This window comes from Macrobrachium nipponense, chromosome 21, assembly GCF_015104395.2.
Source record: "Macrobrachium nipponense isolate FS-2020 chromosome 21, ASM1510439v2, whole genome shotgun sequence".
NCBI lineage: Eukaryota > Metazoa > Arthropoda > Malacostraca > Decapoda > Palaemonidae > Macrobrachium > Macrobrachium nipponense.
This window is the reverse complement of record NC_087212.1, coordinates 18076190-18092362: the sequence shown is the minus strand read 5'-3', so window position 1 is coordinate 18092362 and position 16173 is coordinate 18076190. Positions and strand designations below refer to the sequence as shown.

The following is a 16173-nucleotide window of genomic DNA, read 5'->3' as shown; positions in this document are numbered from 1 at the left end:
TTTAGAACTCAGACAGGTTGGCATTCAGACAGCCATCTGGAATGGATTAAGTCTTAAGCACTTAGGTTCCACTGCATTATCACATTTTTTGGGTCTGTGATTTGACATTGTGTAAAATTAAAAGATGATTTATTAATAAATTTAATATTAAGTTGTAAGTTGTTCATAAAAGCTTAAAAGTTGAAAAGTAACTAATGAGGTAAACAATCCATTGATTCAAATGTTATATGAGTAGTAACTGGAAAATGATTCCAAGAGTAAAGTTTATTATATGAAAACTGCATTAACAATTTGTTTTTATGAAACCCCAATAATTCTTTGTAATAGATTCTTTTTAAATCTTCAAGCAGTTTTGACTTATTTTAGCTGAACCATTGCTGTGCTGCAGTTTAGTATCTTCGTCATGTACTAGTTAGTCAGGTAGCCACAACACTTCCTTTTTTCAGAAATTTATTTCTCTTTCAAATTTGATACTAGAAAACTGTATCAGTATTTAGAATATGTGATAGGATTTGTAGTAGTACAGAATATAAAACAGTAATGTCACTTTAAATGCAGTTTTGTCATACTAGAATAGTTAAGTATTTGTGGACATTTTTATTTATTTTTATATAGTTTCATATAGGAAAAGCAATGAGAAGAGAAATGAGATGATAGACAAAGTTAAGTAAAGACTAACATGTGAATAAACAAAAATATTTTATATATGTACCTGTAGGTCAGTTTACATTTTTTTGGTATGCTTCTATTGGCTGCCTCTTTGAGAAGGGTGGCGCATGTATTTTCAGTACAGTATCCAAATAGTTAAAGATTTTTTCATATAAATTTGATTTTTCTTACAGTTTTTTATTTTTTATCCTTCTTTTGCAGGGATCGACTGAGTGCTAATGATTTCATTCAAATTCGTAAAGTTCAGGAACATGTATATGAAAAAGTTCTTGGAGGTGGCAGTGATTCAGGTTCAACAACCAACAACAATGATCGAGGCAGCGATGATAAAGCAGAAACAGCTTCCATTGCTGAAGAGCGAGTTCAGCTGCTGTGTAATGATAAGGTAATTATTTTAGGAAGATTTATTTTTCCTCCCACCAAAAGTGAAGTTTCTATACTTTAAAAATTTAGAATCTATTTAAAGCATTAGGATCCATGTCTGTAATCCAGAAGTATTAGCAAAGTGCACCAAAGATTAAAATATACCACCCTTGAAACAAGTGCTTTCCATTCAACTTGAGCTTGCTTATTTGTGTTTTTTATATCTTGACAATGTCTAATGATCCTTCACTATTGAGCACCCATTTGACTGGAATTCCACTTGAGCCTATGCCAGATTTCGTGCCTACCTTACTCATATGGTATTTTTTCAACTTTCTCTTAGAAAAAAAAAAGGTTAAAATCACACAGTTTATGAATTTTATCAATGCATAAAAGGGGTAATATTTGTATAACCATAGGGAGAAAATAGTGCTAGCTGTGAATTCACAAACTTGTCGAAATGTATGACATTGGAAATGAAAGAAAAAATTTAACACTATTTGTGAATGTTACATTGAGTCTGAGATCTTGAACAATACAAAAAGAATCATGTCACCTCAGATCTGAGCAAGACTGTAAGCACCTGAAATTGAACGATTGGAGTCAGCAGAGATTTGTAATTAAATTTGTTGGCAGACAATTGAAAACTCCTTATAATGTAAATAAATTGTTGGAGAAAATTAAATTACCAGCAGAAAGCTAAGAAATACTAATTAGCTTTTTCATATCTTTGTGGAATTCTTGTAGAAGTGCGCTTGACATTCCAGTTTTGAACTCCACCAAAGGTTTGATTTATGTTACTCACCTTGATGAGTCACACTAGACCCCTGTATTCGCGGGGGACTTTGGGAGGGGAAACCCAAATAGCTAAAATCTGTGAATACTTCAAACCTTTCTAAAAATGCTTAGAACTGCCTATTTTTTTTAGTTAAAACACAATAAAAATAGAAATGCTTATACCTGAGTGTTTTAATAGTTTTATCACTAAAGGTACATTTAGTCATGAAAATTACATGTATATGGAAATTCAGTATTTTGTGAAAATTTCTCAGTGAAAAATACTGCGAATAGGCAAATTTTCTGTGAATAATTGGCATACTATACAGTCCATAGAAAAATCTGTGAATAGGCGAGTCCGTGAATTGTGATTCTGCGAATAGCAGGAGTCGACTGTACTCCAAGGAAAAACTTCAGAAAGAATTTGAATTTATGGGGGATAGTTACCACATCACAGTAATTTTAGTAGTAAATGGTGTTTATGACGCCATAAGCACCAATAAACTGCTTACTGATACAGATACAGTTGGCTCCCCATATTCACGTTTTCCGGATTTGTGGACTCACATTCGCAGATTTCTCTCTGGTCTATATTTACCCATTATTCGCGGGAAATTTGCCTATTCGCAGTATTTTGCTATGAGAAATATCCAGAAATAACTGTATTTTTTATCTTATCAATTTCATCATAAACTGCACTTTTTCTGATAAAACTTAAAAACCATGGTATTAACATTTTTAGTGGTTTTTTCTTGAGGATACCTACCAAAATAGGCCATTTTCAGCGTTTTTGTAGGGGTTCCAACTATTCGTGAATTCTAACTATTTGTGGGGGGGCACTGTCTGGCACACATCCCCACGCATACGGGGGAACAACCACTGTAAGTCGGCGCTGAAAATTGCTTACTAACGCCGATAAACCACCTATCGATGCTGACAAATTGCGTACCGGCACCAAAAATCACTTCCCAGTGCCAAAAATCTGTTTATCTACTTCATTAGCCAAACATAAAACCATAGTGCTGTACAGGTTTTATTCCAATTCCACATATTCAAATTTCCATTTAGGTTGTTTTTGTTACATTATTATTATTGCAAGCGTGATGACATAGACTACCCTTGCTGAAGCCCAGTGCTGTCTGACATGTTTCCCCTACCCTCCTGATACCCTACCTACTCTGCCCCCACCTGGGCCAGACAAACTTGTTTGCAGGGGCAGGGTGGATGTGTCTTGTCTCCCTTACCCTCCTGATCCCCTACCAACCCCTCCCCCCCACCCGGGGCAGACTATTATTGTTATTTTATTTAAGGTAATGGCTACCTTGGCAGTGTTTGCTTTAGAGAGTCTTCTATATTTTTCGAATAGTGGCTTTTTCAGTACTACTTGAAGAGGCTAGTAGTGTCTCTATGGAGGTCATTTTCAAATGCAGGGTCAAGATCAGTGTATATATATATTTCTAATTCAATTTTACAGATAAACTGTGATATCCTAGTTATCAAAGTCAATAACGGTTTCTCAGTCTCTCCTTCGCTCTCTTTCTTTTTTCTTGTAGCGAGCTTTCGTCTGGAGCTGCCAGACATCCTTTAGGCTAGGAAGCTGAGGGTGGACTGCTTTTGGTGTTGTGTCCTTCCTCCTTATATTCGGGGTCGTCAGCAGGGGGTCTGCCCCATCCGATCTCTTGTTGGCTGATGGCAGCAGGTCAGTTTTTCATTGGTCACTTGGGTCAGGTCTCAAGCCATTTCTGCTGCGTTGATGGTTACACATTTGCAACCTCTTAGATCTCCTGGGGTGTTCAGTGACATTGCTAGGCATTGCATCATGCTGCATGATGTCACGGCTAACTTGATTTTCATTGGCTGCAGGAGTATCTCATTCAGAGGCGTTGTCTTCGGTAGAATTGTCGTAATCTGTGATATCATTGTTGAGTGGAGTTATTCTCATACTCATGGTGAAGAGAAATTCTTCCTGCACTGTATTTAGTGCTGCTTTTATCTGTTGGATTAGAAAGCCTCCAGCAGGCGCAACTGACGGGCATCCAGCAGATAAAACCTGCACTGAATACGATGCAGGGAGAATTTCTTCTTCCCACGAGTATTAGAAGACCTCCAGCCAACATTGACATCACCGATTATGACAACTCTACGGAAGACAACCCCCCGAAGGAGATACTCCTGCAGCCAATGAAAATCAAGTTAGCCGTGACATCACGCAGCCTGACACAACACTCGGCAACATCACTGCATAGCTCAGGAGATCTGGGAGGTTGCAGCTATGCAATCATCAACATGGCAGAAGTGGCTTGAGACCTGATCCAAGAGACCTTATGAAAAACCGACCTACCGCCATCACCCAGTAGGAGATTGGCATGGGACAGACACCCTGCTGACGATCCTGAATATAAGGAGGAAGGACACCATGCCAGAATCAGTCCACCCCTAGCTATCTAGCCTAGAGGATGTCTGGCAGCTCCAAACAAAAGCTCGTTACAAGAAAAAATAGCGAGAGAGAGAGAGAGAGAGAGAGAGAAAACCCATTACTATTGACTTTGATAACTAAGATATCATAGTTTATATGTAAAATTGAAATAAAAATATATATACACTGATCTTGATCCTGTATTTGAAAATTACCTCCATAGGCGCTCTACTAGCTAGTTTATGTATGTATAGTACTGAAAAAGCTGCTATTCAAAAAATAGCCATTACCTTTAATAAAGAATGTTTATCTCAGTCATCGTATTCGACAGAGTGGTATTTATAGTTTGGGGGGGTGGTCCGGGTTGCATCCTACCTCCATAGGAGTCCATCACTTTTCTCAGTGTGTGCTGTTTCTAACAGCATGCTCCTGCATGAGTCCTGGAGCTACTTCGGCTTCTAGTTATTATTATTATTATTATTATTATTATTATTATTATTATTATTATTATTATTATTTTTATTATTTTGTTCATATGCAAACAAACCTTCAGTCTTAACAATAGGATCATTTCTAGGGCCTAACTGGATCCGGTTAAAAAACAGATGAAAGCAAGGAATCTTGTGATGTCTGGCAATGCATGCGTAGATCGGGTGAAGAGTGGTCAAGGACTACTCACCTACGCCACCGCATCAGTCTTTTCTTTTACCGCCTGGGCGAGAGTCGTGGTTAACCTCTCTTGGCCTTTACCCGGTTTATTGCCTGTTTTGCTTGTGTTTAGAGTGTTTGTGTATGTTTGTCTGATATTATGGCTTCTTCTGCTCCTTCTCGGCCTCGTCAACGTGTGTGGCCCGGAATTCCAGGTTTTCTGTGTTCTCGTTTTTTGGCTTCGGTGGCAAACGAACCCCACATCACGTGTAGCAGGTGCCATTCTAATTTTTGTACTAACAAATCCTTGCACGGAATGCTGGGCATGGCCTAAAGAGCAGTGGAAGTCGTTTTATAGCAAGAGAGAGCATTTGAGAGTTTCGACTCTTTCTACTTGGGAAGGTTTTTTGCCTCTTCCCGATGCTTTGTCTCCTGCAGTATTCACCCCCCATAGTAGCATTGTTCCTGTGTTTCCTTCCTTTTCTTCCATTGATTCGTTGCTGGAAGTATCGGGAGGTCACCAGGCTGATGTTTGTAATGTCGCCCATTCTTCTTCGGGAGTTAATTTGATTCCTGGGAAGGGAGAGGCTTTTTCATAATTCTCATTTATTCCAGAGTTGGAGACATCCAAGATGGCTGCGATTTGGAAGACACTCGGGCTAGGGGGTCCCCCGTCCTTGGAGGGGTTGCTAGCGCACTTTATGGAGGCTCGCCATCCCCCCTCCCCCCAGCCTTGTCTTTGTGGGTAGCCGAGGTCAGCCATCTTGTATTGCTCCGCCAGTGACTGCTGCTGCTTCTTTGAGTCGGAGGGAAGCCGTGAGTCGGAGGGAAGCCGTGATGTCAGCCCCGTTGATGACGTCACGGGATCCATCGTTGTGTATTCCTCCACCAGTGGCGTCTGATTCCCCTTCACACCGAAGGGAAGCCGTGACATCATCACCACTTATGACGTCTCTCCCATCAATGACATCACTCCCAGTCATCTCCTCTGCTCTGCCTCTCTCAGCCGTGATGTCATCTCTGCATGAGTCCTGAAGCTACTTCAGCCTCTAGTTTTTCTAGGTTCCTTTTCAGGGATCTTGAGATCGTGCCTAGTGCTCCTATGATTATGGGTACAATTTCCACTGGCATATCCCATATCCTTCTTATTTCTATTTTCAGATCTTGATACTTATCCATTTTTTCCCTCTCTTTCTCTTCAACTCTGGTGTCCCATGGTATTGCGACATCAATGAGTGATGCTTTCTTCTTGACTTTGTCAATCAACGTCATGTCTGGTCTATTTGCACGTATCACCCTATCTGTTCTGATACCATAGTCCCAGAGGATCTTTGCCTGATCGTTTTCTATCACTCCCTCAGGTTGGTGCTCGTACCACTTATTAGTACAAGGTAGCTGATGTTTCTTGCACAGGCTCCAATGGAGGGCTTTTGCCACTGAATCATGCCTCTTTTTGTACTGGTTCTGTGCAAGTGCCGGGCATTCGCTTGCTATGTGGTTTATGGTTTCATTTTTTGTATTGCACTTCCTACATATGGGAGAGATGTTATTTCCGTCTATCGTTCTTTGAACATATCTGGTTCTTAGGGCCTGATCTTGTGCCGCTGTTATCATTCCTTCAGTTTCTTTCTTTAGCTCTCCCCGCTGTAGCCATTGCCATGTGTCATCGCTGGCTAGTTCTTTAGTCTGTCTCATGTATTGTCCGTGCATTGGTTTGTTGTGCCATTCCTCTTGGTTTGTTATGCCATTCCTCTGTTCTGTTTGTCATTCTCCCGTGTCTGTATATTTCTGGGTCTTCGTCTACTTTTATAGTCCTTCTTCCCATGCACCCTTTAGCCACTCGTCTTCACTGGTTTTCAGATATTGCCCCAGTGCTCTGTTCTCGATGTTGACGCAGTCCTCTATACTTAGTAGTCCTCTCCCTCCTTCCTTTCGTGTTATGTATAGTCTGTCCATATTTGCTCTTGGGTGTAGTGCTTTGTGTATTGTCATATGTTTCCTGGTTTTCTGATCTATGCTGCGGAGTTCTGCCTTCGTCCATTCCACTATTCCTGCGCTGTATCTTATTACTGGCACTGCCCATGTGTTTATGGCTTTTATCATATTTCCGGCGTTGAGTTTTGACTTGAATATCGCCTTGAGTCTCTGCATATATTATTATTTAATATAATGGCAGTATTTACAGAATCAGTCATCATTGAAATATCAGGCTGTGGTTATCAAAGACGGTTGGTCAGGGACAGGCTAAGAGTTGGCAACAGGTATTTAGGTGTCTCTCATAGGTCTGGAACAGGCCATAGAAATCGAGTCAGTCCGTATTTTTTGTGTTTCAGTTTTCTAAAGGACGTCTACATATTTTGGCCATCATCAGGACAGGATTGTTGTATGCAGGGAGCTACTTCAGTGAGATTCGTGCTGTTTATTGCAATAGGTGGCTTGAGGAGTCTGGTACCCTATTTTTCATTGGCCGCTGCTTTTGGCGTTGCATGTTATGTCATCAGTGGAATGGCTTCTGATTGGCTGTCCTCTCAGGGAGAGCCTCATTCTCATCGGCAATGGTAGGTCGTCTTCTTGAAGGGCGTGCTGCTAGGTTGTTCTCTGGATGAGAGCCTGTGTTTTGATCACCCTCAGGATTTCGAGGGATTGTCGTCAGGGTGAGAGCTAATGCTTCTATCACCATCAGGGTCCCTTTGGTGTAATGGTTGTGGTAGGGAGTTGTCTGCTGCTCTCCTGACAGCAGTGGGGAGGAAGAAGGTCTCCTGTGTGACATTCATACTGGGCTTCTCCCTCCCGGTGTGCAGCGATTTTAGGATTTGCAGACGTCCTATATATGGTGCCTGGTTGATAACTTGACAGTTCCTGACGATGTCGCAGCGTCATATCCTTTTGTCATGCAGTTTTTGCATGGTAATGTATTGTACCTTTCTGAGCGTAACAGGAAATCCTCTTGGATAGGTGCATCGACATCATTGCGATGTAAGTTCCGAGGCATCCTTTGATTGGGCATGTATATCTTTAGATAATGTTCTTCATCTTCAAATGATCCTGCGTTTAGGCAGGGTTATTCATCATGATAAAGCTGCATGTCTTCATACTCGCTGTTGAAGATGACTTAAGTTGACCTGCTTGCTGCTATTGATCAGGGAGACATGGCTCTGGATTTTTACCCATAGGGCTCGCTTGTCTTCTTTATACCACCAATGGAAGGTTCCCTTGTAAAATAAATTAATCTTCTGCATAGGGGTCTGGGCAGGATTCCTGTAAGTACCTTTTCTCCATGTTCCTCCTGAAGATGCTCTGGATGCTGCGGTTGGTGTCCATAGTTCACGAGGACCTGGGCTGCATGATCCATCTCCATATGAGTATCTGCCCATGTCAAATAGTGGGAGAGAGCTCTCATGACGAAGGTGCTGCTGGTAGAGTCCTTACAATGTTCAGGGCACTCAGTCTCGCCGTTCAGGCACATGTCCAGATTCATAGATTTCGTGTAGGTATACAAAAAATTGAGAGAATTCTGTATAAAAGCAGTTCTGTAAATTCTGCCATTATATTCAATAAAACATGTTTGAAAGAAGGTCTGTTCCCAGCTTACACATATTATTATTATTACTTTATTAAAAATAATGGCAGAATTCACAGAATTGATTCTATACAAAATTCTTTCAATTCTCCTTATGATTTGTCTTTTTGGCAGCCTGGTATTACAAAGCAGCTGTCCAATATTCATCGTGCTGTAGGTTGTCAGCGGAAATTTCGGGCTTGTGTTCTCAAAGGTATCAGGGTATCAGAGACAGGCTGGGGGTCATCAACAGGTATATTGGTGTGTCTCATAGGTCGGGAACAGACTGTATTCGTCAGGGGTCTATCTATTATTCCTTGTTTTTCTTCTTTTCCTTTAGGCATCTACATGTTTCAGCCACTTCGTTTGGCCATCATCGGGATGTGATCGCTAAGTGCAATGGTCTGTGTCGGATGGATTCAAGCTATTTATTGTATTCGAGTGGTTTGATGAGTCTGGTATCTCACCTATGGCGTCACGAGCAATGTCATCAGGGGGCCTGCTGCCGATTGGGTGCCCTCTTTGTGGGCGGAGCCTCATCCTTATTGGTGATGGTGGAGATCCCCTCGAAGGGCGTGCTACCAGGTCGTTCTCAGGGCGAGAGCCTGAGCTTCGATCACCCTCAGGGTTACTAGGGACGCCCTCAGGATGAGAGAGCTAATGCTTTTATCATCCTCAGGATCCCTCTGGTGCAATGGTCGTTGTGGGGCGTTGTCTGCTGCTCTCCTGACAGTGGTGGGGAGGAGGAAGGTCTCCTGTGTGACGTTCATACTGGGCTTCTCCCTCCTGTTGTGCAGAGCTTCTAAGATTCGCATATGACGTAGATCGGGTGCTTGGTCAATAACCTCGAAGTTACCGACTATGTCACAGCGGCGATTCTTTTATTATGTGCAGTCCTTGAATAACTGAATATCGTTCCTTCCTGTGCTTGACAGGAGATCCTCTTGGAGAGGCGCATTGACGTCATCCCGATGTAAGTTCCAAGGCATCCTTGGATTGGGCACAAATATCTGTAGATGACGTTCGTCCTCTTCAAGGAATCCTGCAAAGGCTGCATGTCTTCTTACATTTATAGAATATGGTCATGTTGATCTGTTTGCTGTTGTCGGTCGGGGAAATGTGATTCTTGATTATTTCCCGTAGGGCTCGCTCGTCTTCTTTATATCGCTGATGGAAGGTTCCCTTGTAGAAAAAATTAATTTTCTGCTGGGGGTCTGGGCAGGGTTCCTGTTGGTACCATTTCTCCATACTCTTCCTAAAGACGTTCTGGATGCTGCAGTTGGTGTGTTTACTAGGACCTGGGCTGCAAGTTCCATCTCCCTATGGGTGTCTGTCCATGTTGAACAATGGGAGAGAGCTATCCTGACGTAGGCACTGATGGTGGTGTCCTTATAATGTTCAGGGCATTCACTCTCGCCGGAATGTGTCTGAATGGCGAGAGTGAATGCCCTGAACATTATAAGGACTCCACCATCATTGCCTACACCAGGAGAGCACTCTCCCATTGTTCAACATGGACAAACACCCCTAAGGAGATGGAACTTGCAGCCCAGGTCCTAGTAAACAACAGACACACTAACCCTTGAACGCCGAAGCGGTAAAAATAAAAAACTCCCCCGAATGCCGGAGCCGGTTTTAAGTGAGCGCGGAAGCGGAAAAAATAATTTTTTCAAAAAATCACAGCGCGCTTAGTTTTGAAGATTAAGAGTTCATTTTTGGCTCCTTCTTTTGTCATTGCCTGAAGTTTAGTATGCAATCATCAGAAATGAAAAATAATATCATTATCATATGTAAATAATGCAATATATGGTAGCGAAAAAAAGAAAATTCATACATAATTGTATTAAAATCACGCTGTGCAAAAAACGGTAAAAGCTAACGAGTTTCTTTTGTTTTCGTTGTATTGTACACTAAATTGCAATCATTTTGATATATAATACATTGTAAAACAATAAAAGCAACACCAGAAAAATATTATCACAAAATGATGTACGAATTCATAACGCACGGACATAAAAAAAATGTTTTTTTCAAAAATTCATTGTAAATCTAAATATTATTCTAGAGACTTCCAATTTGTTTCAAAATGAATACAAATGATTGAATATTACAATACTGTAAGAGTTTTTGCTTACAATTACAGTTTTCGACCATTTCCGACGAGTTAAAAATGACCAAATGTCGAAATTTTTGTATAAATTTTATTTATATGCAATTATTTCGGAAATTAGAAATTCTACATGAAATTGCGCACATTTTCATATATAAAACTCTATGAAATGCCTAATATGAAACGGAGCAAATTTTCCGAGAATGCAATGTACGCAATTCGCGATTTATGGCGGAGAATCCGCGCGCAGAGGGAAGGAAAGTTTTTTTCATAAATTCACCATAAATCAAAATATTGTGCTAGAGACTTCCAATTTGTTGCAAAATGAAGGTAAATGATTGAATATTACTAAAATATAAGAGTTTTAGCTTACAATTGCGTTTTTCAACCATTTCGGTAGAGTCAAAGTTGACCGAACATGGTTTTTTTTCTATTTATCGTGATTTATATGCAAATATTTCGAAAATGAGAAAAGCTACAACTTTCAATTATTTTTCGTTGTATTCTACATGAAATTGCGCACATTTTCATATATAAAACTTAATGTAACTGCTAATTTAAAATGGTGCAAACATTACCACAATCGCACGTATGATTTTTTTGGAAGAGTTACCGCCCGGACGTAAGGAAAATGTTATTTTTTTCATAAATTCACCATAAATTGAAATATTGTGCTAGAGACTTCCAATTTGTTACAAAATGAAGGTAAATGATTGAATATTACTAAAATATAAGAGTTTTAGCTTACAATTGCGTTTTTCGACCATTTCGGTAGAGTCAAAATTGACCAAAGGTTGAAAATTTGTCACTTATCATTTTTTATATGAAAATATTTCAAAACTGATAAAAGCTACAACCATGGGTTGTTTTTAGTTGTATTGTGCATGAAATTGCGCACATTTTCATATATAAAACTTTATGTAACGGCTAATTTTAAAATGGTGCAAACATTCCGGGAGAGTTACCGCGCGGACGTAAGGAAAAAGTTTTTTCATAAATTCACCATAAATCGAAATATTGTGCTAGAGACTTCCAATTTGTTGCAAAATTAAGGTAAATATTTGAATATTACTACAATATAAGCGTTTTAGCTTACAATTGCGTTTTTTGACCATTTCGGTAGAGTCAAAGTTGACCAAAGGTTGAAATTTTGGCACTTATCGTTATTTATATGGAAATATTTCATAACTGATAAAAGTTACAATCATGAGTATTTTTTGTTGTATTCTAAATGAAATTGCACACATTTTCATATATAATACTTCATGTAACGGATAATTTAAAATGGTGCAAAAATTATGTCAAAGTGACGAAATAATTTTTGAGATGTGTCACTGATACTTTTTAGTGCGATAAGAAAGAAATTCACGCTTGCGCGCCTGCGTAACGATTGTAAACAAAACAACGCCTTGATCCGTGAACTCCCAGCATCCCCCAAGGCGCGTGATTCAAAAGTTTTTGGCTTGTAGGCCTATAAGTATTTTTCCGCGAATTTAAAAAAGGGATTTTGACGGAGGAAAAATCTATTTCTGGGGAGAGACCTGTGTCGCCCGGTGAAAAGGTCCTTCTTAATACTTTTCTGATATAAATAATTTCCAAATATACCAGAGAAAGTTTAAACCATTGGTGGCAGAGGTTACTACCCTCGCGCGAGCACCTCAAGGGCGTCGTGTATAAAGAAAGGGCGTGTGAAAGCCACTAAACACAGGTCATCTTCCAATTAGATTACTCCTTCGTCAACATATGAACACGGGATGTGCCGATACAGCGGTCTCAACCACACCGCTCCGACTCACCCAGTCCCCGCCCGATGCGAGCGCCATCTTACATCCTTCTGTCATAGATTTCAGTAATGGCTTGGAAAGGAATGGGATGGGAAACAGGGTAGGGTTTCACCGGGCGACACAGGTTTCTCCCCAGAAATAGATTTTTCCTCCGTCAAAATCCCTTTTCTGGGTCGACCTGTGTTCGCCGGTGAAAAAATACCAGAGAATGCCTTCCAAGTTCATGAATTGAAATTAATAAAAAGGATAACGAAAACATCATTAATAGATCAATCTTCATTAAGTAATAGTAGAATATAAACTTAATGTCTAAAGTTAAGAATATAACTTATATATAGCTTAATCCCTAAATATGCATACATCAATCTTAATTTCTAAACTTAAGAATATAACTTATATTATAACTTAATTACTAAATATGTATACCTAAACAAAAATGTAAAAGAATCATATACATTTAATAATCTAATATATACAGGTATGATTAAGCCGAATCTAAGAATGAACGATATTCTAAGGAGAAGCATGATACTTGGGTGGCTGAATCTGATCTACCGAGGTGAGAGGCATCGTGGCGAGAGTGGCAGGTAGAAAGGTGACAGTATAAGGAATGGGACGAAATTGAAGTAAGGAAAGTTAGTCAGAAGAGATTAAACTCCCCGCCGCTATAGTGGAAAATTTTAAGGCTTGAATATTTCTTAGATAGTGGCGTTTAAAGACCCGAGGAGATTTCCAACCCGTATACTTTTTTTTTTTAAGGTCATCAAAATTCATATTTTGAAAATAATTAATTGAGGTAGCTATAGCCCGAATATCATGAGCATGTGGAAAAGATTCTGGATTAGCTTGCTTTATGAAGTAGAGTATTTGCTGTCTAATACCTTGAATTGAGATAGTACCGCCTTTCTCTCTGGCAAATAAATGACCAGAGGAACATGAGGAGGATCTAGCTAAAAAGGCTTTAAGAGTTACCACAGGACATAGGGATGTATCCTGAGGTAGAGGAATAATTTTCCAAGGAGACCATCTATTTTGAGGATCTTCATTTTTAGCTAGGAAACTCCTATCCGGAGAGAGCAGTACTTCTCCTGATGGGAGGAAATCTAAGTTCTCAGGATTACGTGAGAGAGCTGCTAATTCTGATATTCTGGCACCTGAGGCCATGGCTGTAAGAAACAAAGTTTTTCTCAGTAGAGAAATGTAAGAGCAAGATTCGTTGTTGATATCCGAGGCTAGTTTTAAAACATCGTTTAAAAACCACGTGACCTTTTGAGGACGAATTGTAGGTCTAAGTCGAGCACAAGCTTTGGGAATGGATGAAAAATAAGAATCTGCTAAATTAATATTAAATCCAACTTGAAAAATCTTTTTCAGAGCCGACTTAATCGTAGTAATAGTACTAGCGGCTAGGCCTTTATCAAACAAGGTTTTAAAAAATGAAATGGCCAAATTTGGGGTCATTTGAAGAATATCTAAATTTCTTTATAAACTCCGCTAACTTCTTAACAGCCGAATCATATTGCCTAAGCGTTGAATCCCTTTTGTCAGATTCTATGAATAAGACGTTCTCGGATCGATATTTGCATCTTTGGAGCAGCAAATTTCATGAAGTCCACAAAGTTAGGGTTTGAACTACTCTTGAGGAAGCTGACACAGTCTGAGTTTGAACTATTTGTGTCAACTTTGGATGTGGGATCCGTCTGGGATGGAGCTTCAGCTCTAGTAGGAGCGGAAACCAATTGCTTTTGGGCCAGTTGGGTGTTACTAGGGCCACTGATCCTTTGAAGAAACGTAGTTTGTGTAACACCTTCATCAGAAGATTCACTGGAGGGAACAGATAAATCTTCTGCCAGTGGTTCCAATCTAAGGTTAATGCGTCCATGGCATAAGCCTGAGGGTCCAGGTTGGGGGCTACGTAGCAAGGAAGTTTGTGGTTGGTGCATGTCGCAAACAAGTCTACCTGGAGATCTGGAACTAGTCTGGTTATCCACCGAAATGAATTCATGTCTAGGGACCACTCCGATTCTAAAGGCTTGGTTCTGGATAAAGCGTCCGCTATAACATTTTTTACTCCTGCCAGATGTGTTCTGACAGGAACCAGTTTCTTTTTGCTGCCAAGGAAAATATTGCTCTAGAACATGATTCAGATTTGGTGATTTGGAACCTCCTCTGTTTATGCAGTGGACTACCACTGAATTGTCTGAGACTATCCTCACATGACTTGTCTTGTGGTGATGCAATTGTTTCAAGGTTAGAAACACTGCCATTGCTTCCAACACATTTATGTGAAACTGTTTCATATTGAGTGACCAGATTCCCTGAAACATTTGGTGTTGGGAGTAACCCCCCCAACCACTGAGTGACGCGTCTGTATGAATCGTCACTTGAGGAGGGGGGATTTGTAAAGGAACTGATTTGGTCAGTTTCTTGGACTGTGTCCATGGGAGTAGTCTCTTTATTAAAACGGAGGGAATTGTAGATACTTTGTCTCTTAAATGTATCTTTGCTCTCTTTTTCCAAACTCGATTGATGTCTTTGAGTTTGGCTTTCAGTAGGACGTCTGTTACTGAGGCAAATTGGAGTAAGCCAAGAATTCTTTCTAAAGCTCGTCTTGTTATCATTTTGTTTTCTTGATCAATTGTTTCGTTGCTAATGCTATCTCTTTGGCTTTCTTGGGTGGAAGAGATAGCTTGTGCTCTTTCAAGTCCCAATGAATACCCAGCCAATCGAACTGACTTGTTGGTTGTAGCCGGGATTTTTCGAAGTTCAACTGAAAACCTAGACTTTGCAAGAACTGAATTACTTTGTTTGTTGCTTTGTGGCAATCTTCTACTGTTTTCGCCCAAATGAGCCAATCGTCTAGGTAGGCTACTAGCAGTATTCCTTGGTTCCTGAGTTGTTGTAATACTGTCTCTCCTAGTTTCGTAAATATCCTGGGAGCAATGTTGAGGCCGAACGGCATCACCTTGAATGCATAGGATTTTCTGCTAAGCGAAGCCTAGGTAGGGAGAGAAATTTCTTGCCATCGGAACATGATAATAAGCGTCTGTAAGATCTATAGAGGTGGTGACGGCCCCACGGGGAAGTAAGGTCCGTACCTGTGAGACAGTCAGCATACGGAACTTGTCGCAGAGAATGTAAGAATTCAGTTTGGACAACGTCAGGACTACTCTGCTTTTGTTCAGAATTCTTCTTTGGAAACAGTGAACAGACGTCCCTGGAATTAGGCTTTTTTACCTCTCTTTATAGCTTTTTTTCTGTTTAGGAGATCTTTGGTGTATTCTTTCAGATCCGGTGTAGGTGTCTGAAAGAAATTCACCGGAGGAGGTGGGGACCCCTTCTTCCACTTCCAACCCAGACCCTTGGAAACAATACTGTGTGCCCAAGGGCTGAAGGTCCATTGATCTCTGAACCGGTACAGTCTCCCTCCTACCCGGTCCTTCTCATTGATTATGGGTCGGCTTGTATCCTCTACCACCCCTTGCGCCTCTGGTTCTAGGTCCGCCACGTTGGCGGAACTGTCCTCTAGCTCTATTACCACCGGATTGTCGAGGGTATCCTCGAAAGGCTCCGGTGGCTTCGTAGGCCGGGTTAAATGCTGGAGAAGACATCCATGTTGCAGTGGCTGGTGACTGTACGCCCTGAGGTGCGGGTACAATCATAAATTGTTGTGGTTGGGTGGTTTTTGATGTCGAAGGTTTCGACACTTGGGTTGGAGGATTTGTTTGTTGGCGTTGCTGACTTCGGAACCCCTTGTAAGTAGTAAAATACTTTTGTTTCTTCTTTGGGTTCTGGTGCTTTGCTGTAGGGTCGAACTTCCGTTTGGAAGAGAGACCCCAACGAACTC

The 16173-nt window shown here is 40.5% G+C and overlaps 1 protein-coding gene across 1 annotated transcript in view; it reads left to right on the top strand.

The window, feature by feature from the left end:
* The window catches only part of LOC135197815 (WD repeat-containing protein 48-like), a 235719-nt gene that overhangs the window by 203976 nt on the left and 15570 nt on the right, over positions 1-16173 (top strand). Inside the window, exon 14 of the mRNA XM_064224949.1 lies at positions 871-1054. Coding sequence (XP_064081019.1) covers positions 871-1054 — 184 coding nt within the window. The remainder of the gene's footprint in view (positions 1-870; positions 1055-16173) is intronic.